At 52.6% G+C, this 23,360-nt stretch overlaps 1 protein-coding gene across 2 annotated transcripts; it reads left to right on the top strand.

Annotated features, from left to right (window-relative positions):
* Window positions 1-2,092: 2,092 nt before the first annotated feature.
* RPP25L (ribonuclease P/MRP subunit p25 like) lies at window positions 2,093-20,760 on the top strand. 2 transcript variants are annotated; one of them, XM_063957497.1, is made up of 2 exons: window positions 2,093-2,313; window positions 19,802-20,760. In XM_063957497.1, exon 2 carries the CDS (start codon window positions 19,817-19,819, stop codon window positions 20,372-20,374), a length of 558 nt encoding a protein of 185 aa, XP_063813567.1. In that variant the 5' UTR covers window positions 2,093-2,313; window positions 19,802-19,816; the 3' UTR covers window positions 20,375-20,760. The 2 variants fall into 2 exon arrangements, with proteins under 2 accessions (XP_063813567.1, XP_063813568.1); XM_063957498.1 differs by lacking the exon at window positions 2,093-2,313 and adding an exon at window positions 2,794-2,868.
* Window positions 20,761-23,360: the final 2,600 nt, after the last annotated feature.

Raw genomic sequence — 23,360 nt, 5'->3', positions numbered from 1 at the left:
TGTGTAACTGATCTATGTAGTGTACATCATGCCTGGGCTTAGTGAGGGGGGTAGGTGCTATGTAAGAGGGCTGGGGGTAACTTGGATGATGACTGGTGCACAGCAGGGGGGTAATTAGTGAGGGCGGTAGGTGCTATGTAAGAGGGCTGGGGGTAACTTGGATGATGAGTGAGGGGGGTAATTAGTGAGGGCAGTAGGTGCTATGTAAGAAGGCTGGGGATTACTTGGCTGATGAGTGGTGCACAGCAGGGGGGTAATTAGTGAGGGCAGTAGGTGCTATGTAAGAAGGCTGGGGATCACTTGGCTGATGAGTGGTGCACAGCAGGGGGGTAATTAGTGAGGGCAGTAGGTGCTATGTAAGAAGGCTGGGAATCACTTGGCTGATGAGTGGTGCACAGCAGGGGGGTAATTAGTGAGGGCGGTAGGTGCTATGTAAGAAGGCTGGGGATCACTTGGCTGATGAGTGGTGCACAGCAGGGGGGTAATTAGTGAGGGGGGGTAGGTGCTATGTAAGAGGGCTGGGGGTAACTTGGATGACTGGTGCACAGCAGGGGGGTAATTAGTGAGGGGGGGTAGGTGCTATGTAAGAGGGCTGGGGGTAACTTGGATGACTGGTGCACAGCAGGGGGGTAATTAGTGAGGGGGGGTAGGTGCTTTGTAAGAGGGCTGGGGGTAACTTGGATGACTGGTGCACAGCAGGGGGGTAATTAGTGAGGGGGGTAGGTGCTATGTAAGAGGGCTGGGGGTAACTTGGATGATTGGTGCACAGCAGGTAGGTAATTAGTGAGGGCGGTAGGTGCCATGTAAGGGGGCTGGGGGTAACTTGGATGATGACTGGTGCACAGCAGGGGGGTAATTAGTGAGGGGTGTAGGTGCTATGTAAGAGGGCTGGGGGTAACTTGGATGACTGGTGCACAGCAGGGGGGTAATTAGTGAGGGGGTAGGTGCTATGTAAGAGGGCTGGGGGTAACTTGGATGATGACTGGTGCACAGCAGGGGGGTAATTAGTGAGGGCGGTAGTTGCTATGTAAGAGGGCTGGGGATAACTTGGATGATGACTGGTGCACAGCAGGGGGGTAATTAGTGAGGGCGGTAGGTGCTATGTAAGAGGGCTGGGGGTAACTTGGATGATGAGTGGTGCACAGCAGGGGGTAATTAGTGAGGGCAGTAGGTGCTATGTAAGAAGGCTGGGGATCACTTGGCTGATGAGTGGTGCACAGCAGGGGGGTAATTAGTGAGGGCAGTAGGTGCTATGTAAGAAGGCTGGGGATCACTTGGCTGATGTGGTGCACAGCAGGGGGGTAATTAGTGAGGGCAGTAGGTGCTATGTAAGAAGGCTGGGGATCACTTGGCTGATGAGTGGTGCACAGCAGGGGGGTAATTAGTGAGGGCAGTAGGTGCTATGTAAGAAGGCTGGGGATCACTTGGCTGATGTGGTGCACAGCAGGGGGGTAATTAGTGAGGGCAGTAGGTGCTATGTAAGAAGGCTGGGGATCACTTGGCTGATGAGTGGTGCACAGCAGGGGGGTAATTAGTGAGGGCTGTAGGTGCTATGTAAGAGGGCTGGGGGTAACTTGGATGACTGGTGCACAGCAGGGGGGTAATTAGTGAGGGGTGTAGGTGCTATGTAAGAGGGCTGGGGGTAACTTGGATGACTGGTGCACAGCAGGGGGGTAATTAGTGAGGGGGTAGGTGCTATGTAAGAGGGCTGGGGGTAACTTGGATGATGACTGGTGCACAGCTGGGGGGTAATTAGTGAGGGCGGTAGGTGCTATGTAAGAGGGCTGGGGGTAACTTGAAAGATGACTGGTGCACAGCAGGGGGGTAATTAGTGAGGGCAGTAGGTGCTATGTAAGAAGGCTGGGGATCACTTGGCTGATGAGTGGTGCACAGCAGGGGGGTAATTAGTGAGGGGTGTAGGTGCTATGTAAGGGGGCTGGGGGTAACTTGGATGATGGCTGGTGCACAGCAGGGGGGTAATTAGTGAGGGCAGTAGGTGCTATGTAAGGGGGCTGGAGATCACTTGGATGATGGGTGGTGCACAGCAGGGGGGTAATTAGTGGAGGGGTTAGAGGACAGTTGCAGTATCAGGGCAGTGGATCTGAGCCGCAATACCGCCGGTTTCCAGTAGAGGTCAGCAGCCGGCCAGAGACTCCGGGATGGGGATGTGGGCGTGCCCTCAGTGATACGGAGCGCAGCGTCGTCAGTGATTGGTGTACGCTGTGGCCACGTCTCTCCCGCGTGATGTCACTGTCATGGCGGCGCCCTGTGCAGCGGCGGAGTGAGGAGGAGACCGCCGGGGGTTAGTGTGAGGTGAGTGGTGCGGGGCCGGTCACTGGTGTCCCTCCCGCATACAGCTACACCCGCGGGGTCGCTGAGGGGCGGCCGGGTCACCTGATGGTGGATTAGGGTGTATAGGAGCGGATGTTCTGAGCCTTATACACACAGGCACCTCTGACCACATGAGCGCGCAACACATGAGCGCGCATAACCCGTGTTCTGGTGCGGTGTGCAAGGTGCCGGGGTAGACATACCGGGTCCAGTGCAGTGTCAAAGGGATCCCTGAGGCGGGTCGCATCCCGGAGCTCCCGTGTCAGGCGGTGTGAAAGTGGTATTATGCCCCTTTTCCACTTACGAGCACGGGTCACAGCCGGGAGCCTGACACGGGAGCTGCCCCCTGCTGCGACCCGTGCTCAGCCCCTTTCCCATCAGCAGTCACCAACTTGGCATATTGCCGGGTTGGTGACGCTTTTAGTGACGCGGCAGGGGCGGCGCTGGGAGATCACATGATCTCCCAGCGCCGCCCTTCCATACAGTGTAAACGTTTACACTACAACCCTACCCGGATCATTCCCGTGACCTACCCAGGTAGGATTTACGGGTCACTTGATCCGGGTTTTTGCGGGGGGGGGACCCGTTTCCACTTGCAAAAAACATAGGTAGATGCGCGCCCTCGTGCATTTACCCGTGTTTTTTGAGCTAGTGGAAAAGGGGTATAAGAGAGCTGCCATGTTACAGGCTGTGTTTGCAAAATGACAGGAGCTGGTTGCTACTTTATCTCTCTCCACTTTCTCAGAGGGCAGAACGGTAGGGAGGCAGGAGTGAGTGCAAGTGGCAGAGTAGTATGGGGGAGGAGTGCGGGTGGCAGAGCAGTACAGGGGCAGGAGTGCAGGCAGCAGAGTAGTATGGGGGGAGGAGTGCGGGTGGCAGAGTAGTATGGGGGGAGGAGTGCGGGTGGCAGAGTAGTATGGGGGAGGAGTGCGGGTGGCAGAGCAGTACAGGGGCAGGAGTGCAGGCAGCAGAGTAGTATGGGGGGAGGAGTGCGGGTGGCAGAGTAGTATGGGGGGAGGAGTGCGGGTGGCAGAGTAGTATGGGGGGAGGAGTGCGGGTGGCAGAGTAGTATGAGGGGAGGAGTGCGGGTGGCAGAGCAGTACAGGGGCAGGAGTGCAGGCAGCAGAGTAGTATGGGGGGAGGAGTGCGGGTGGCAGAGTAGTACAGGGGCAGGAGTGCAGGCAGCAGAGTAGTATGGGGGGAGGAGTGCGGGTGGCAGAGTAGTATGGGGGGAGGAGTGCGGGTGGCAGAGTAGTATGAGGGGAGGAGTGCGGGTGGCAGAGCTTTACAGGCAGCAGAGTAGTATTGGGGGAGGAGTGCGGGTGGCAGAGCAGTACAGGCGCAGGAGTGCATGCAGCAGAGTAGTATGGGGGGAGGAGTGCGGGTGGCAGAGTAGTATGAGGGGAGGAGTGCGGGTGGCAGCGTTGTACAGGCAGCAGAGTAGTATTGGGGGAGGAGTGCGGGTGGCAGAGTAGTATGGGGAGGAGTGCGGGTGGCAGCGTTGTACAGGCAGCAGAGTAGTATTGGGGGAGGAGTGCGGGTGGCAGAGTAGTATGAGGGGAGGAGTGCGGGTGGCAGCGTTGTACAGGCAGCAGAGTAGTATGAGGGGAGGAGTGCGGGTGGCAGAGTAGTATGAGGGGAGGAGTGCGGGTGGCAGCGTTGTACAGGCAGCAGAGTAGTATTGGGGGAGGAGTGCGGGTGGCAGAGCAGTACAGGGGCAGGAGTGCAGGCAGCAGAGTAGTACGGGGGGAGGAGTGCAGGCGACAGAGTACTATGGGGGCAGGAGTGCAGGCAGCAGAGGAGTAGTATGGGGGGAGGAGTGCGGGTGGCAGAGTGGTACAGGGGCAGGAGTGCAGGCGGCAGAGTAGTATGGGGGGATTAGTGCGGGCAGTACAGGGGCAGGAGTGCAGGCAGCAGAGTAGTATGGGGGGAGGAGTGCGGGCGGTAGAGCAGTACAGGGGCAGGAGTGCAGGCAGCAGAGTAGTATGGGGGGAGGAGTGCGGGTGGCTGAGCTGTACAGGGGCAGGAGTGCAGACAGCAGAGTAGTATGGGGGCAGGAGTGCGGGTTACTGAGCTGTACAGGGGCAGGAGTGCGGGTGGCTGAGCAGTACAGGGGCAGGAGTGCAGGTGGCAGAGTAGTATGAGGGGAGGAGTGCGGGTGGCAGAGCAGTACAGGCAGCAGAGTAGTATGGAGGGAGGAGTGCGGGTGGCAGAGTAGTATGAGGGGAGGAGTGCGGGTGGCAGAGCAGTACAGGGGCAGGAGTGCAGACAGCAGAGTAGTATGGAGGGAGGAGTGCGGGTGGCAGAGTAGTATGAGGGGAGGAGTGCGGGTGGCAGAGCAGCACAGGGGCAGGAGTGCATGCAGCAGAGTAGTATGGGGGGAGTGCGGGTGGCAGAGCAGTACAGGGGCAGGCAGCAGAGTAGTATGGTGGGAGGAGTGCAGGGGGCAGAGTACTATGGGGGGAGGAGTGCAGGCAGCAGAGTAGTATGGGGGGAGGAGTGCAGGCAGCAGAGTAGTATGGGGGAGGAGTGCGGGCCGCAGAGTGGTACAGGGGCAGGAGTGCAGGCGGCAGAGTGGTATGGGGGAGGAGTGCGGGCGGCAGAGTAGTATCGGGGAGGAGTGCGGGCGGCAGAGTGGTATGGGGGAGGAGTGCATGCAGCAGAGTAGTATGGGGGAGTGCGGGTGGCAGAGCAGTACAGGGGCAGGCAGCAGAGTAGTATGGTGGGAGGAGTGCGGGGGGCAGAGTACTATGGGGGGAGGAGTGCAGGCAGCAGAGTAGTATGGGGGGAGGAGTGCGGGAGGCAGAGCGGTACAGGGGCAGGAGTGCAGGCAGCAGGGTAGTATGGGGGGGAGGAGTGCAGGCAGCAGAGTAGTATAGGGGGGAGGAGTGCAGGCAGCAGAGTAGTATGGGGGAGGAGTGCGGGAGGCAGAGCGGTACAGGGGCAAGAGTGCAGGCAGCAGGGTAGTATGGGGGGGAGGAGTGCAGGCAGCAGAGTAGTATAGGGGGGAGGAGTGCAGGCAGCAGAGTAGTATGGGGGAGGAGTGCGGGCCGCAGAGTGGTACAGGGGCAGGAGTGCAGGCGGCAGAGTGGTATGGGGGAGGAGTGCGGGTGGCAGAGTGGTATCGGGGAGGAGTGCGGGTGGCAGAGTGGTATGGGGGGAGGAGTGCGGGCGGCAGAGTAGTATGGGGGGGAGGAGTGCGGGCGGCAGAGTAGTATGGGGGGAGGAGTGCGGGCGGCAGAGTAGTATGGGGGGAGGAGTGCGGGCGGCAGAGTAGTATGGGGGGAGGAGTGCGGGCGGCAGAGTAGTATGGAGGGAGGAGTGCGGGCAGCAGAGTGGTATGGGGGGAGGAATGCGGGCGGCAGAGTAGTATGGGGGGAGGAGTGCGGGCGGCAGAGTAGTATGGGGGGAGGAGTGCGGGCGGCAGAGTAGTATGGGGGGAGGAGTGCGGGCGGCAGAGTAGTATGGAGGGAGGAGTGCGGGTCGCAGAGTAGTATGGGGGGAGGAGTGCAGGCAGCAGTGTGGTATGGGGGGAGGAATGCGGGCGGCAGAGTGGTATGGGGGGAGGAGTGCGGGCGGCAGAGTAGTATGGGGGAGCAGTGCGGGTGGCAAAACAAGCTATCAGTCTCTGTCATTTTCCTAGCACAGCCTATGAAATGACAGTTGTAAGCTGGTTGGTTGTACACCCTACCTCTCTCCGAGGCTTGTACCATGTGCCAGTTATCCGCTGTATCTGACAGGTGGCCACTTCTCTCCTGTGTGGGTGAGGGTTTGGGTATGAAGTGCTGGCATTTGGGATGCTGGCGGTCACATGACTGACCGCGGCATCCCGACTCTGGACGGTCTCTACTGCTTTGGTCGTCCCATCTCCCTGCATCCTAACTCCTACGGCCCGATGCCCTTTCCCTCCCCACACAATCCCCTGATCTCCGACCACCCACCTGGGCATTACAGCCTCCTCCTCCTTCTGCTCCTCTCTCCCTCTCCACCCGGAATCGGTAAAAAGCTGCCGCAGCCGCCCAGACCTCCCTGTCAGGTCGCCAAGCACCTGCTCTTCCCTTCAGCTTTCCCCAGTACAGCAGCGGGACACAATGGCAGGCAGGGGATGCTGAATACTGTGCCGTCCCCAGCACATGGCGCCCTTAGGCACGTGTCTTCTGGGAAATCCACCTCTGAGTCAGGGCGGGCCGGGGTCACTGGTTGATGCACTGCCAGTGCCTGGATGTAGTGGAGCGATGATGCGTCCAGTTTCTGTCTGTTTACCGTTATGTCTTCAGACGCCGCAGGGAGAATGTGTAATGAAAATATAATGTGCGTCCCCGTCCGATGACTGGAAAGTGTAGTAGCGCACACATGGAGGCGGTTTGTCGTAGTCCTGTCGGTGAAAGTGATTTCATGCACAGATGAAGAAACTGTGCCTGCCATAGGCTGGCGGTAGGGTGGCCAATACCGGGACGTTTTTTCAATCCCTGGATTCGTTGTCATTATCCTCTCTGGGAGGGGGAAGGGGTTGGCGTCAGGCTGCACTGCGTGACCTCTGACATCACGCTGCGCAGTGCGCACAGCCGGGGGCAGGTGTGGCCGGGCAGCGTCTGCTGAAGATGCTCAGCGCTGCCCGGCATTACAAAAAAGCACAAGGTGGCTAATCTCGTAATCCCGGGATTGGAAGCTCCAATCCCGGAATCGGCCACCCTAGCCGGTGGCTTCTGAGAGTGAGTCTGGAAGCTTCTGAGACATTGCAAAGTCAGACGCACAGGTGCATCTAAGGCAAGGACTATGCAGCGACATTTGCTTAATGTCACATTCAGGGGTCCGTCTGATGGCCAAGAGCATTGGTGTAGAAGCGGCGTCCCAGCCACCTATATACAATATATCATACTGCGGAGAACAAATCGTCTCCTCTTCTTGGTCATGACGTCTCCCTCGTTCTTCTCTCCCTGGTATCAGCCTTTACGGTTCTATTACGCGGTGCGTTCATTATTATCCATGTTACTGTGCAGAACACCTCAATGGGAGCAGCCACACAATCTACTCTAATAATAAATGTCCATCCGTCTCTGGCGGTGTTGGGGATGTGACTTTGGCTACCTCGAGGGAGGTAGGAGGTGAGGTTATAGTGTGAATTATGCGCCTATTCCACTGCCGCAGTAACCGGGGTTTTCTCTGACGTCCTAAGTGGATGCTGGGACTCCGTAAGGACCATGGGGATTAGCGGCTCCGCAGGAGACTGGGCACAACTAAAGAAAGCTTTAGGACTACCTGGTGTGCACTGGCTCCTCCCACTAAGACCCTCCTCCAGACGTCAGTTAGAATCTTGTGCCCGGCCGAGCTGGATGCACACTAGGGGCTCTCCTGAGCTCCTAGAAAGAAAGTATATTTAGGTTTTTTATTTTACAGTGAGACCTGCTGGCAACAGACTCACTGCAGCGAGGGACTAAGGGGAGAAGAAGCGAACCTACCTAACAGGTGGTAGCTTGGGCTTCATAGGCTACTGGACACCATTAGCTCCAGAGGGATCGACCGCAGGACCCGACCTTGGTGTTCGTTCCCGGAGCCGCGCCGCCGTTCCCCTTACAGAGCCAGAAGCATGAAGAGTCCGGAAAATCGGCGGCAGAAGACTTCGGTCTTCACCAAGGTAGCGCACAGCACTGCAGCTGTGCGCCATTGCTCCTCATGTACACCTCACACTCCGGTCACTGATGGGTGCAGGGCGCTGGGGGGGGGGGGGGGGGGGGGGGGGGGGGGCGCCCTGAGGGCAATATATGACACCTTGGCTGGCAAATCTACATCATATATAGTCCTAGAGGCTATATAGATGTAAAATTACCCCTGCCAGTATTCCAGAAAAAGCGGGAGAAAGTCCGCCGAAAAAGGGGCGGGGCTTCTCCCTCAGCACACTGGCGCCATTTTTTCTTCACAGTGCAGCTGGAAGACCGCTCCCCAGGCTCTCCCCTGTAGTTTTCAGACTCAAAGGGATAAAAAGAGAGGGGGGGCACTAAATTTAGGCGCAATATTGTTTATACAAGCAGCTATTGGGGGAAAAATCACTCAGTTATAGTGTTAATCCCTGCATTATATAGCGCTCTGGTGTGTGCTGGCATACTCTCTCTGTCTCCCCAAAGGACTTTGTGGGGTCCTGTCCTCAGTCAGAGCATTCCCTGTGTGTGTGCGGTGTGTCGGTACAGCTGTGTCGACATGTTGGATGAGGAAGGTTACGTGGAGGCGGAGCAGAGGCCGATAAATGGGATGTCGCCCCCTGTGGGGCCGACACCAGAGTGGATGGATAGGTTGAAGGTATTAACCGACAGTGTCAACTCCTTACATAAAAGGCTGGATGACGTAACAGCTGTGGGACAGCCGGCTTCTCAGCCCGCGCCTGCCCAGGCGTCTCAAAGGCCATCAGGGGCTCAAAAACGCCCGCTCCCTCAGATGGCAGACACAGATGTCGACACGGAGTCTGACTCCAGTGTCGACGAGGTTGAGACATATACACAATCCACTAGGAACATCCGTTACATGATCTCGGCAATGAAAAATGTGTTACGCATTTTCTGACATGAACCCAAGTACCACATAAAAGGGGTTTTATTTTTGGGGAGAAAAAGCAGCCAGTGTTTTGTTCCCCCATCAGATGAATGAATGAAGTGTGTAAAGTAGCGTGGGTTCCCCCGATAAGAAACTGGTAATTTCTAAAAAGTTACTGATGGCGTACCCTTTCCCGCCAGAGGATAGGTCACGTTGGGAGATATCCCTTAGGGTGGATAAGGCGCTCACACGTTTGTCAAAAAAGGTGGCACTGCCGTCTTAGGATACGGCCACCTTGAAGGAACCTGCTGATAAAAAGCAGGAGGCTATCCTGAAGTCTGTATATACACACTCAGGTTATATACTGAGACCTGCAATTGCCTCAGCATAAATAGTGCTGCTGCAGCGTGGTCTGATACCCTGTCAGATAATATTAATACTCTAAGACAGGGATAATATTTTGCTAACATAGAGCATATTAAAGACGTCGTCTTATATATAAAGGATGCACAGAGGGATATTTGCCGGCTGGCATCCAGAATTAATGCAATGTCCATTCTGCCAGGAGGGTATTAGAAACCCGGCAGTGGACAGGTGATGCTGCCTGTAAAAGGCACATGGAGATTCTGCCTTATAAGGGTGAGGAATTGTTTGGGGATGGTCTCTGGGACCTCGTATCCACAGCAACAGCTGGGAAGAAATTTTTTTACCTCAGGTTTCCTCACAGCCTAAGAAAGCACCGTATTTTCAGGTACAGTCCTTTCGGCTTCAGAAAAGCAAGCGGGTCAAAGGCGCTTCCTTTCTGCACAGAGACAAGGGAAGAAGGAAAAAGCTGCACCAGCAGTCAGTTCCCAGGATCAAAAATCTTCCCCCGCTTCCTCTGAGTCCACAGCATGACGCTGGGGCTCCACAGGTGGAGACAGGTGCGGTAGGGACGCGTCTCGGGAACTTTAGGGACCAGTGGGCTTGCCCACAGGTGAATCCCTAGGTTCTGCAAATAGTATCACAGGGATACAGGCTGGAGTTCGAGGCGACTCCCCCTCGCCGTTACCTCACATCAGCCTTGCCTGCTGCCCTCTGAGAAAGGTAGTACTGGCGGCAATACACAAGCTGTACTTCCAGCAGGTGAAATCAAGGTACCCCTCCTTCAACAAGGCCGGGGTTACTATTCCAAAATGTTGTGGTACCGAAACCAGACGGTTCGGTGAGACCCATTCTAAAATTGAAAGCCTTGAACACTTATATACGAAGGTTCAAGTTCAAAATGGAATCACTCAGGGCGATTATTGCAAGCCTGGAGAATTTCATGGTATCACTGGACATCAAGGATGATTACCTGCATGTCCCTATTTACCCTCTTCACCAGGAGTACCTCAATATTGTGGTACAGGATTGTCATTACCAATTCCAGACGTTGCCGTTGCTCTGTCCCCGGCACCGAGGTATTTACCAAGGTAATGGCCGAAATAATTATCCCGTACTTGGACGATCTCCTTATAAAGGCGAGGTCCAGGGAGCAGTTGTTCGTCGGAGTAGCACTATCTCGGGAAGTGCTACAACAGCACGGCTGGATTCTGAATATTCCAAAGTCGCAGCTGGTTCCTACGACGCGTCTACTGTTTTTGGGTATGGTTCTGGACACAGAACAGGATAAAAAGGGTTTCTCCCGGAGGAGAAGTCCAAGGAGTTGTTGTCTCTAGACAGAGACCTCCTAATACGTATACAGGTGTCGGTGCATCAATGCACACGAGCCCTGGGAAAGATGGTAGCTTCTTACGAAGAAATTCCATTCGCCAGGTCCCATGCAAGGATTTTCCAGTGGGATCTGTTGGACAAGTGGTCCGGGTCGCATCTTCAGATGCTTCGGCGGTTAACCCTGTCTCCAAGGGTCAGGGTGTCGCTGTTGTGGTGGCTGCAGAGTGCTCATCTTCTAGGGGGCCGCAGTTTCGGCATACAGGACTGGGTCCTGGTGACCACGGATGCCAGCCTTCGAGGCTGGGGGGCAGTCACACAGGGAAGGAACTTCCAAGGCTATGGAAAAGTCAGGAGACTTCCCTACATAGACCCCTGCTTCAACACCGGCCGGTGCTGATCCAGTCAGACAACATCACGGCGGTCGCTCATGTAAACCGACAGGGCGGCACAAGAAGCAGGATGGCGATGGCAGAAGCCACAAGGATTCTCCGATGGGCGGAAAATCATGTGTTAGCACTGTCAGCAGTGTTCATTCCCGGAGTGGACAACTGAGAAGCAGACTTTCTCAGAAGACACGACCTCCACCCGGGAGAGTGGGGACTTCATCCAGAAGTCTTCCAAATGATTTGTACACCGTTTGGAAAGGCCACAGGTGGACATGATGGCGTCCCGCCTCAACTAAAAGTTACAAAGATATTGCGCCAGGTCAAGGACCCTCAGGCGATAGCTGTGGACGCTCTGGTAACACCGTGGGTGTACCAGTCGGTGTATGTGTTCCCTTCTCTGCCTCTCTTACCCAGGGTAATGAGAATAATAAGAAGGAGAGGAGTAAGAACTATACTCATTGTTCCGGGTTGGCCAAGAAGAGCTTGGTAACCAGAACTCCAAGAAATGATCTCAGAGGACCCATGGCCTTTGCCGCTCAGACAGGACCTGCTGCAGCAGGGGGCCTGTCTGTTCCAAGACGTACCGCGGCTGCGTTGACGGCATGGCGGTTGAACGCCGGATCCTGAAGGAAAAGGGAATTCCGTAGGAAGTTATCCCTACGCTATTTACAGCTAGGAAAGAAGTGAACGCAAACCATTATCACCGCATATGGCGGAAATATGTTGCGTACTGTGAGGCCAGGAAGGCCCCAAAGGAGAAATTTCAGCTAGGTCGATTTCTGCACTTCCTACAGTCAGAGGTGACTATGGGCCTAAAATTGGGTTCCATTAAGGTCCAGATTTCGGCTCTATCGATTTTCTTCCACGTGGAAAGTGGTCATTCTGTGGGCCTTGGCGTCGGCCAGGCGTGTATCAGAATTGGCGGCTTTGTCATACAAAAGCTCTTATCTGTATTTTATATGGATAAGGCGGAATTGAGGACTCGTTCCCAATTCCTTCCTAAGGTGGTATCAGTTTTTCATGTGAACCAACCTATTGTGGTGCCTGCGGCTACTTGGGACTTGGAGGATTCCAAGTTACTGGATGTAGTCAGGGCCCTGAAAATAGATGTTTCCAGGACGGCTGGAGTCAGGAAAACTGACTCGCTATTTCTCCTGTATGCACCCAGCAAGCTGGGTGCTCCTGCTTCTAAGCAGACGATTGCTCGCTGGATCTGTAGCACGATTCAACTTGCACATTCTGCGGCTGGACTGCCGCACCCTAAATCAGTAAAAGCCCATTCCACGAGGAAGGTGGGCTCTTCTTTGGCGGCTGCCCGAGGGGTCTCGGCTTTACAACTTTGCCGAGCTGTTACTTGGTCGGGTTAAAACATTTTTGTAGGAGTCTACAAGTTTGATACCCTGGCCGAGGAGGACCTTGAGTTTGCTCATTCGGTGCTGCAGAGTCATCCGCACTCTCCCGCCTGTTTGGGAGCTTTGGTATAATCCCCATGGTCCTTACGGAGTCCCAGCATCCACTTAGGACGTCAGAGAAAATAAGATTTTACTCACCGGTAAATCTATTTCTCGTAGTCCGTAGTGGATGCTGGGAGCCTGTCCCAAGTGCGGATTGTCTGCAATACTTGTATATAGTTATTGCCTAACTAAAGGGTTATTGTTGAGCCATCTGTTGAGAGGCTCAGTTATATTTCATACTGTTAACTGGGTATAGTATCACGAGTTATACGGTGTGATTGGTGTGGCTGGTATGAGTCTTACCCGGGATTCAAAATCCTTCCTTATTGTGTCAGCTCTTCCGGGCACAGTATCCTAACTGAGGTCTGGAGGAGGGTCTTAGTGGGAGGAGCCAGTGCACACCAGGTAGTCCTAAAGCTTTCTTTAGTTGTGCCCAGTCTCCTGCGGAGCCGCTAATCCCCATGGTCCTTACGGAGTCCCAGCATCCACTACGGACTACGAGAAATAGATTTACCGGTGAGTAAAATCTTATTATTACTGGGTCTACCCGGGTTACGGCTCGGTGGAAAAAGGTCTCTGAAAAATAACCATATCCAACCTGGGTGGCTGCCAGGGAAGAATTAGGGTAAGGCTGCGGTATAAGCGGGTTACCCGGGTCACCTGCTGCGTAATAGGGTTTCAGGCCGCTGTTACATGGTTAGACAGTGTTCAGTTACCCGGGACGGATCTGGAGTTTTAGTGGAAAAGGGGTATAAGTGTGTCACTACTGTGTGATCAGGCTGTAGTGGGTCTGTGTGTAGTGAGCATGTGCTGTAGGTACAGTGCGTGCGTGTGTGTGCAGTACTTGTGTAGTATATATGTGCGCAGTGGGTCTGTGTGTGGTGAGTGTCTGCTGTAGGTACAGTGCGTGTGTGTGCAGTAATTGTGTAGTATATATGTGTGCAGTGGGTCTGTGTGTGCTGTAGGTACAGTGTGTGTGTGTGTGTGTGTGCAGTAATTGTCTAGTATATATGTGCGCAGTGGGTCTGTGTGTGGTGAGCGTGTGCTGTAGGTACAGTGCGTGCGTGTGTGTGCAGTACTTGTGTAGTATATATGTGCGCAGTGGGTCTGTGTGTGGTGAGCGTGTGCTGTAGGTACAATGCGTGTGTGCGCAGTAATTGTCTAGTATATATGTGCGCAGTGGGTCTGTGTGTGGTGAGCGTGTGCTGTAGGTACAGTGCGTGTGTGTGCAGTAATTGTGTAGTATATATGTGCGCAGTGGGTCTGTGTGTGGTGAGCGTGTGCTGTAGGTACAGTGTGTGCGCAGTAATTGTCTAGTATATATGTGCGCAGTGGGTCTGTGTGTGGTGAGCGTGTGCTGTAGGTACAGTGCGTGTGTGCGCAGTAATTGTCTAGTATATATGTGCGCAGTGGGTCTGTGTGGTGAGCGTGTGCTGTAGGTACAGTGCGTGTGTGCGCAGTAATTGTCTAGTATATATGTGCGCAGTGGGTCTGTGTGTGGTGAGTGTCTGCTGTAGGTACAGTGCGTGTGTGTGCAGTAATTGTGTAGTATATATGTGTGCAGTGGGTCTGTGTGTGCTGTAGGTACAGTGTGTGTGTGCACTAATTGTCTAGTATATATGTGCGCAGTGGGTCTGTGTGTGGTGAGCGTGTGCTGTAGGTACAGTGCGTGTGTGTGCAGTAATTGTGTAGTATATATGTGCGCAGTGGGTCTGTGTGTGCTGTAGGTACAGTGCGTGTGTGTGCAGTAATTGTCTAGTTTATATGTGCGCAGTGGGTCTGTGTGTGGTGAGCGTGTGCTGTAGGTACAGTGCGTGTGTGTGCAGTAATTGTCTAGTATATATGTGCGCAGTGGGTCTGTGTGTGGTGTGTGCTGTAGGTACAGTGTGTGTGTGTGCACTAATTGTCTCGTATATATGTGCGCAGTGGGTCTGTGTGGTGAGCGTGTGCTGTAGGTACAGTGCGTGTGTGCAGTAATTGTCTAGTATATATGTGTGCAGTGGGTCTGTGTGTGGTGAGGGCGTGCTGTAGGTACAGTGTGTGTGTGTGCAGTAATTGTGTAGTATATATGTGCGCAGTGTGTCTGTGTGTGGTGAGTGTGTGTGCAGTTATTGTCTAGTATATATGTGTGCAGTGGGTCTGTGTGTGGTGAGCGTGTGCTGTAGGTACAGTACATGTGTGTGCAGTGGGTCTGTGTGTGGTGAGTGTGTGCTGTAGGTACAGTGTGTGTGTGTGTGTGTGCAGTAATTGTCTAGTATATATGTGTGCAGTGGGTCTGTGTGTGGTGAGTGTGTGCTCTAGGTACAGTGTGTGTGTGTGCAGTAATTGTGTAGTATATATGTGCGCAGTGTGTCTGTGTATGGTGAGTGTGTGTGCAGTTATTGTGTAGTATATATGTGCGCAGTGTGTCTGTGTATGGTGAGTGTGTGTGCAGTTATTGTGTAGTATATATGTGCGCAGTGGGTCTGTGTGGTGAGCGTGTGCTGTTAGGTACAGTGTGTGTGTGTGTGTGTGTGTGTGTGCGTGCAGTAATTGTCTAGTATATATGTGCGCAGTGGGTCTGTGTGTGGTGAGCGTGTGCTGTAGGTACAGTGCGTGTGTGTGTGTGTGTGTGTGCAGTAATTGTCTAGTATATATGTGCGCAGTGGGTCTGTGTGTGGTGAGCGTGTGCTGTAGATGCAGTGCGTGTGTGTGCAATAATTGTCTAGTATATATGTGCGCAGTGGGTCTGTGTGTGGTGAGCGTGTGCTGTAGGTACAGTGCGTGTGTGCGCAGTAATTGTCTAGTATATATGTGCGCAGTGGGTCTGTGTGTGGTGAGTGTCTGCTGTAGGTACAGTGCGTGTGTGTGCAGTAATTGTCTAGTATATATGTGCGCAGTGGGTCTGTGTGTGGTGAGCGTGTGCTGTAGGTACAGTGCGTGTGTGTGCAGTAATTGTGTAGTATATATGTGCGCAGTGGGTCTGTGTGTGGTGAGCGTGTGCTGTAGGTACAGTGCGTGTGTGTGCAGTAATTGTGTAGTATATATGTGCGCAGTGGGTCTGTGTGTGGTGAGCGTGTGCTGTAGGTACAGTGTGTGCGCAGTAATTGTCTAGTATATATGTGCGCAGTGGGTCTGTGTGTGGTGAGCGTGTGCTGTAGGTACAGTGCGTGTGTGCGCAGTAATTGTCTAGTATATATGTGCGCAGTGGGTCTGTGTGGTGAGCGTGTGCTGTAGGTACAGTGCGTGTGTGCGCAGTAATTGTCTAGTATATATGTGCGCAGTGGGTCTGTGTGTGGTGAGCGTGTGCTGTAGGTACAGTGCGTGCGTGTGTGTGCAGTACTTGTGTAGTATATATGTGCGCAGTGGGTCTGTGTGTGGTGAGCGTGTGCTGTAGGTACAGTGCGTGTGTGCGCAGTAATTGTCTAGTATATATGTGCGCAGTGGGTCTGTGTGTGGTGAGTGTCTGCTGTAGGTACAGTGCGTGTGTGTGCAGTAATTGTGTAGTATATATGTGTGCAGTGGGTCTGTGTGTGCTGTAGGTACAGTGTGTGTGTGTGTGTGTGTGTGTGCACTAATTGTCTAGTATATATGTGCGCAGTGGGTCTGTGTGTGGTGAGCGTGTGCTGTAGGTACAGTGCGTGTGTGTGCAGTAATTGTGTAGTATATATGTGCGCAGTGGGTCTGTGTGTGCTGTAGGTACAGTGCGTGTGTGTGCAGTAATTGTCTAGTTTATATGTGCGCAGTGGGTCTGTGTGTGGTGAGCGTGTGCTGTAGGTACAGTGCGTGTGTGTGCAGTAATTGTCTAGTATATATGTGCGCAGTGGGTCTGTGTGTGGTGTGTGCTGTAGGTACAGTGTGTGTGTGTGTGCACTAATTGTCTAGTATATATGTGCGCAGTGGGTCTGTGTGGTGAGCGTGTGCTGTAGGTACAGTGCGTGTGTGCAGTAATTGTCTAGTATATATGTGTGCAGTGGGTCTGTGTGTGGTGAGGGCGTGCTGTAGGTACAGTGTGTGTGTGTGCAGTAATTGTGTAGTATATATGTGCGCAGTGTGTCTGTGTGTGGTGAGTGTGTGTGCAGTTATTGTCTAGTATATATGTGTGCAGTGGGTCTGTGTGTGGTGAGCGTGTGCTGTAGGTACAGTGCGTGTGTGTGCAGTAATTGTGTAGTATATATGTGCGCAGTGGGTCTGTGTGGTGAGCGTGTGTTGTAGGTACAGTACATGTGTGTGCAGTGGGTCTGTGTGTGGTGAGTGTGTGCTGTAGGTACAGTGTGTGTGTGTGTGCAGTAATTGTCTAGTATATATGTGTGCAGTGGGTCTTTGTGTGGTGAGTGTGTGCTCTAGGTACAGTGTGTGTGTGTGTGCAGTAATTGTGTAGTATATATGTGCGCAGTGTGTCTGTGTATGGTGAGTGTGTGTGCAGTTATTGTGTAGTATATATGTGCGCAGTGTGTCTGTGTATGGTGAGTGTGTGTGCAGTTATTGTGTAGTATATATGTGCGCAGTGGGTCTGTGTGGTGAGCGTGTGCTGTTAGGTACAGTGTGTGTGTGTGTGTGTGTGTGTGTGCAGTAATTGTCTAGTATATATGTGCGCAGTGGGTCTGTGTGTGGTGAGCGTGTGCTGTAGATGCAGTGCGTGTGTGTGCAATAATTGTCTAGTATATATGTGCACAGTGGGTCTGTGTGTGGTGAGCGTGTGCTGTAGGTACAGTGCGTGTGTGTGCAATAATTGTCTAGTATATATGTGCGCAGTGGGTCTGTGTGTGGTGAGCGTGTGCTGGAGGTACAGTGCGTGTGTGTGCAGTAATTGTCTAGTATATATGTGCGCAGTGGGTCTGTGTGTGGTGAGCGTGTGCTGTAGGTACAGTGCGTGTGTGTGCAATAATTGTCTAGTATATATGTGCGCAGTGGGTCTGTGTGTGGTGAGCGTGTGCTGGAGGTACAGTGCGTGTGTGTGCAGTAATTGTCTAGTATATATGTGCGCAGTGGGTCTGTGTGTGGTGAGCGTGTGCTGGAGGTACAGTGCGTGTGTGTGCAGTAATTGTGTAGTATATATGTGTGCAGTGGGTCTGTGTGTGCTGTAGGTACAGTGTGTGTGTGTGTGTGTGCAGTAATTGTCTAGTATATATGTGCGCAGTGGGTCTGTGTGTGGTGAGCGTGTGCTGGAGGTACAGTGCGTGTGTGTGCAGTAATTGTCTAGTATATATGTGCGCAGTGGGTCTGTGTGTGGTGAGCGTGTGCTGTAGGTACAGTGTGTGTGTGTGTGCAGTAATTGTCTAGTATATATGTGCGCAGTGGGTCTGTGTGTGGTGAGCGTGTGCTGTAGATGCAGTGCGTGTGTGTGCAATAATTGTCTAGTATATATGTGCGCAGTGGGTCTGTGTGTGGTGAGCGTGTGCTGTAGGTACAGTGTGTGTGCAGTAATTGTCTAGTATATATGTGCGCGGTGGGTCTGTGTGGTGAGCGTGTGCTGTAGGTACAGTGCGTGTGTGTGCAATAATTGTCTAGTATATATGTGCGCAGTGGGTCTGTGTGTGGTGAGCGTGTGCTGTAGGTACAGTGCGTGTGTGTGCAATAATTGTCTAGTATATATGTGCGCGGTGGGTCTGTGTGGTGAGCGTGTGCTGTAGGTACAGTGCGTGTGTGTGCAATAATTGTCTAGTATATATGTGCGCAGTGGGTCTGTGTGTGGTGAGCGTGTGCTGTAGGTACAGTGTGTGTGTGTGTGCAGTAATTGTCTAGTATATATGTGCGCAGTGGGTCTGTGTGTGGTGAGCGTGTGCTGTAGGTACAGTGCGTGTGTGCAGTAATTGTGTAGTATATATGTGCGCAGTGGGTCTGTGTGTAGTGAGCGTGTGCTGTAGGTACAGTGTGTGTGTGCAGTAATTGTGTAGTATATATGTGCGCAGTGTGTCTGTGTGTGGTGAGCGTGTGCTGTAGGTACAGTGTGTGTGTGTGTGCAGTAATTGTCTAGTATATATGTGCGCAGTGGGTCTGTGTGTGGTGAGCGTGTGCTGTAGGTACAGTGTGTGTGTGTGTGCAGTAATTGTCTAGTATATATGTGCGCAGTGGGTCTGTGTGTGGTGAGCGTGTGCTGTAGGTACAGTGTGTGTGTGCAGTAATTGTGTAGTATATATGTGCGCAGTGTGTCTGTGTGTGGTGAGCGTGTGCTGTAGGTACAGTGTGTGTGTGTGTGTGCAGTAATTGTCTAGTATATATGTGCGCAGTGGGTCTGTGTGTGGTGAGCGTGTGCTGTAGGTACAGTGTGTGTGTGTGTGCAGTAATTGTCTAGTATATATGTGCGCAGTGGGTCTGTGTGTGGTGAGCGTGTGCTGTAGGTACAGTGCGTGTGTGCAGTAATTGTGTAGTATATATGTGCGCAGTGTGTCTGTGTAGTGAGCGTGTGCTGTAGGTACAGTGGTGTGTGTGTGTGTGCAGTAATTGTCTAGTATATATGTGCGCAGTGGGTCTGTGTGGTGAGCGTGTGCTGTAGGTACAGTGTGTGTGTGTGTGCAGTAATTGTCTAGTATATATGTGCGCAGTGGGTCTGTGTGTGGTGAGCGTGTGCTGTAGGTACAGTGCGTGTGTGTGCAATAATTGTCTAGTATATATGTGCGCAGTGGGTCTGTGTGTAGTGAGCGTGTGCTGTAGGTACAGTGCGTGTGTGCAGTAATTGTGTAGTATATATGTGCGCAGTGTGTCTGCGGTGAGTGTGTGTGCAGTTATTGTGTAGTATATATGTGCGCAGTGGGTCTGTGTAGTGAGCGTGTGCTGTAGGTACAGTGTGTGTGTGTGTGCAGTAATTGTGTAGTATATATGTGCGCAGTGGGTCTGTGTGTGGTGAGTGTGTGCAGTAATTGTGTAGTATATATGTGCGCAGTGGGTCTGTGTGTGGTGAGTGTATGCTGTAGGTACAGTGCGTGTGTGTGCAGTAATTGTGTAGTATATATGTGCGCAGTGGGTGTGTGTGTGGTGAGCGTGTGCAGTAGGTACAGTGCGTGTGCAGTAATTGTGTAGTATATATGTGCGCAGTGGGTCTGTGTGTGGTGAGCGTGTGCTGTAGGTACAGTGCGTGTGTGTGTGTGTGTGTGTGTGTAGTAATTGTGTAGTATATATGTGCGCAGTGGGTCTGTGTGTGGTGAGCGTGTGCTGTAGGTACAGTGTGTGTGCAGTAATTGTGTAGTATATATGTGCGCAGTGGGTCTGTGTGTGGTGAGCGTGTGCTGTAGGTACAGTGCGTGTGTGTGCAGTAATTGTCTAGTATATATGTGCGCAGTGGGTCTGTGTGTTCATGCACTTAGGTTACTGCTGTCCCGGAAGGAACATCTCGCTGTCTGCGGGCGTTAGAATATTTATACCCAGATGGTTGTACCGTCGCTGGTCTTTCCACTGGGCGTAGCTCATTGTCCTGTCTGCTATGTCTTACAGCTCAGTCACCTGACTATGGAGAACTATAAGAAGGTGAGAGTGGAGGAGAAGCCCGTAGAGCGGCCCTTTGCTGTCCTCTCACCAGACATCATTGAGATGAAGGTGAAAGATGGCAGCAAGATCCGGAACCTGATGGGCTTCGCTATAAGCAAGATGGAGAGTGAGAGTGTGCGGCAGATAATGTTCAGCGGAACCGGGAAGGCCCTCAGCAAGACCATCACCTGTGTGGAGATCCTGAAAAGGACCGTAAAGGATCTTCACCAGATCACAAAGATCCTTTACAGACCAACTGAAGAGATCTGGGAGCCGATCGTGCCCGAGGTGGGGCTAGATCCTCTGACGGTGAAGAGGAACAGACCCTCTATCTGCGTTCTGCTGAGTAAAGACCCCCTTGGTGCCACCGAACCTGGGTACCAAGCCCCAGGCAACTATGACTCCCAATGGATCCAGGAACTGAAAGTGGAGAACCAGGGGCCAAAGCGGAGGAGACCAGGGGTGGGTAGAGGGGGGGCAAATGGAAGGAAGCTGCCTAGACCCTCTGGAGGACGTGGGGAGGTGCAGAAGAATACCTAGGGTGGGGGACAGAAACGTAGGGTGTTCCCGGGTGTATTTATTACTAAGCTGCACCATATGTACATGAAATCTTGTTCTGATGGTGACCATTGATGACACAAATGGGACACCCCTGTTATATTAAACCTCATGTGACCTCTCCGACATCATGTACAGCCCTTATCAAAAACCACACAAGTTTATTTCTATATTTTTATTAAAGTATTTGGAAACAAAATGTATTTTGTGGGGATTATATAGATTCCAATGTGTGAAATCTTCGCCTGTAGATCTGGCTGTTTCCTTAGCAGTATCTTCAGGACCAGGTGTACCTTTGTCTCTGATGTGGCAATGTGCACCAACTAACTGCCGATCTCATCTCACAATAAATGTGTATTTTCTTACAATGTCTCAGCCTGACCTATGCACTTCTGTGACTCAGTCACTAATACATTAATGATACCTGTAATCACACAGTGGTTAGGATGGCTGCAGCTTGTACGCTGAATTCAGGGCGTCACTAGCAGAGTAATGGCGGGAGATCAGCCAATCTTCTCTGAGAGCGGCCTACCATGTAACCTGGAATAGTGTCTCTCTCCCCGCTGGCAGCTGTCCTGTGACCGGATAACGATACAGTAAGTAGGCAATAGGGTGACCGAGACACTAATAGGTACTTTTACTGCATTGGTAGTTCTCGGCCAGGCGACACAGGGCGTCTGAATTCTGGTTCCAGGTCCTTCTTGCTAATGAGGAAGGTACAAACCCAGCAATGTAGTATTGAATGGACCTTAATTAGCGGATTATTCCTGATAGTCTGGACATCAGTCGGGAATGTTAGTAACTCCGGATGAGCACGTATAGATTTGCAGCCTACCTGTAGTGTGATGGTGGCAGGAGAAAGATTCTTCTCTCCTGAAGAAAGAAAGACGACGGTACGAGAGGCGATACATTGGGTAATGTATTCCTGCTGCTGAGTATGGGCAGGGCAATAAGGGCACATTGGGTAGGTCTTGTATATTATAGCAAACTCTCAAACTCTATCCTCAGGACCCCGCACGGTTCATGTTTTCCAGATCACCCAGCAGGTGCACAGGTGTATTCATTACTCACTGATACATTTGAAAAGACCCACAGGTGGAGATAATTATTTGACTAGTGATTCTGTAAGGAGACCTGGAAAACATGCCCTGCGTGGGTTCCTGAGGGGTGAGTTTGAGAGCCTGTGTATAATACCATTCCATTGTAGTGACCCTGTAGCACTGTACAGCCAGGGTCTCAGCACAGGTACTTCTTGGTGTCTGGCTAGCGGGGGGACAGTATAACCCCAATAACATGCTGGGTCAGTATTCCTGAAAGAGCAGATAGAATGTGAGTTCTGTGGGTAAGTTGTCAGTGGAATGCTTTTGCCTGGTCACATAAACATTTTAAAAAAAGATAATCTTCTAGGCTAGCACTGGTTCCCAGTTCCCGAGGATTCCTATTAACCACTTGCCTGGCATGAGGGCATCAGATGTGACCACACCAGCAAGTGTCTTATCTGACCTAGGAGCACAGGATGTGACCAGTCAGATAAACCGTTTTAGCAGGCTGTCAGAGGCACCGGAAGGTCTTCTGCCTCCCCGCACTCTCCGTTGCCGATCATTGCTGATCAGTCAGCACCCCCCCCCCCCCCCCCCCCTCAATAGCAGCCGCTGGGGAAGTGTACATTAACCCCCCTCCCCCGAAGACCCTATGTGTACCTGGAGGCTTTCCCGGCTTTCATTTTGTTACGATGGTCGCAATGTTCCCGATCAATGTTTTGAAGATTTTTTTTTTAAATAATTTTTCTCTTACGTCTTAGAGGATGCTGGGGTCCACATTAGTACCATGGGGTATAGACGTGTCCACTAGGAGCCACTGGCACTTTAAGAGTTTAATAGTGTGGGCCGGCTCCTCCCTCTATACCCCTCCTACCAGACTCGGTTTAAAAATGTGCCCGGAGGAGCCGGTCACAGCTAGGGGAGCTCCTAGAGCTTCTTTGGTTTAATTTTTTTTTCTAAGAGTGTTTAGTTACAGGGTGGCTGCTGGCAACAGCCTCCCTGCTTTGTGGGACGGGGGGGGTGGGGGGGAGTAGTGTCCAACCCTGAGAGGTTTATGGCCACTATCCCTGCTGACCGGACACTGAGCTCCTGAGGGTGATGATTGTTAGCCACCCGAGGCGACCGCTCACTCCCGCAGCATGCCGCCACCCCCTAACAGAACCAGAAGATTCCGATGGCGAGTGTGATTGTAGCAACAGGGTGGAGCGCAGTACTGACACTGCACTCCGGAGGCTCAGTGGTACACAGTGCGGCGCTAGGAGGGGTGCCCTGAGCCAGCGCAAATACCCTAAACTGGTCACTCAGGCTATCGGGGACCTCTGAACGCTGCTAGCACCATTCCTCCGGCCAGTATAAAGATTTCAAAGTGCAGGAAGACGCGCCATGTTCCGGGGACGGAGCTTCTCACCAGCGCCATTTTCTCCCTGCAGATCCGTAGACTGAGACGCTGACGGGGAGCGCTTTACCTCCACACGACTTCAACTATCCTGTGCGGTACCAGGGGGTTGTAGAAGGGGGAGAGGCGGTAGTTTACTGTGTAGTCTATTAAGGGTGCGCAGTCAGCGGCAGGTATTTATACCTGATATAGCGCTGTGTGTGTGCTGGCTCCAAACACTGTGTTCCTTTGAAGGTACTTGGGGGAAACTGTGTCTGACATTTTCCTGTGGGTGTATGTGAGTTTCTCACATAGCCATGTCCAGCGACTCTGGCCCTCATTCCGAGTTGTTCGCTCGCTAGCTGCTTTTAGCAGCATTGCACACGCTAGGCCGCCGCCCTCTGCGAGTGTATCTTCGCTTAGCAGAAGTGCGAACGAAAGGTTCGCAGAACTGCTCAAAAATATTTTCATGCAGTTTCTAAGTAGCTCCAGACCTACTCCTACCTTGCGATCACTGCAGACAGTTTAGTTCCTGTTTTGACGTCACAAACAC

The sequence above is a fragment of the Pseudophryne corroboree genome, chromosome 1 (genome assembly GCF_028390025.1).
Source record: "Pseudophryne corroboree isolate aPseCor3 chromosome 1, aPseCor3.hap2, whole genome shotgun sequence".
Classification (NCBI taxonomy): Eukaryota; Metazoa; Chordata; class Amphibia; order Anura; family Myobatrachidae; genus Pseudophryne; species Pseudophryne corroboree.
The sequence above is the reverse complement of the archived record's forward strand: the minus strand, read 5'-3'. Positions and strand labels throughout refer to the sequence as shown.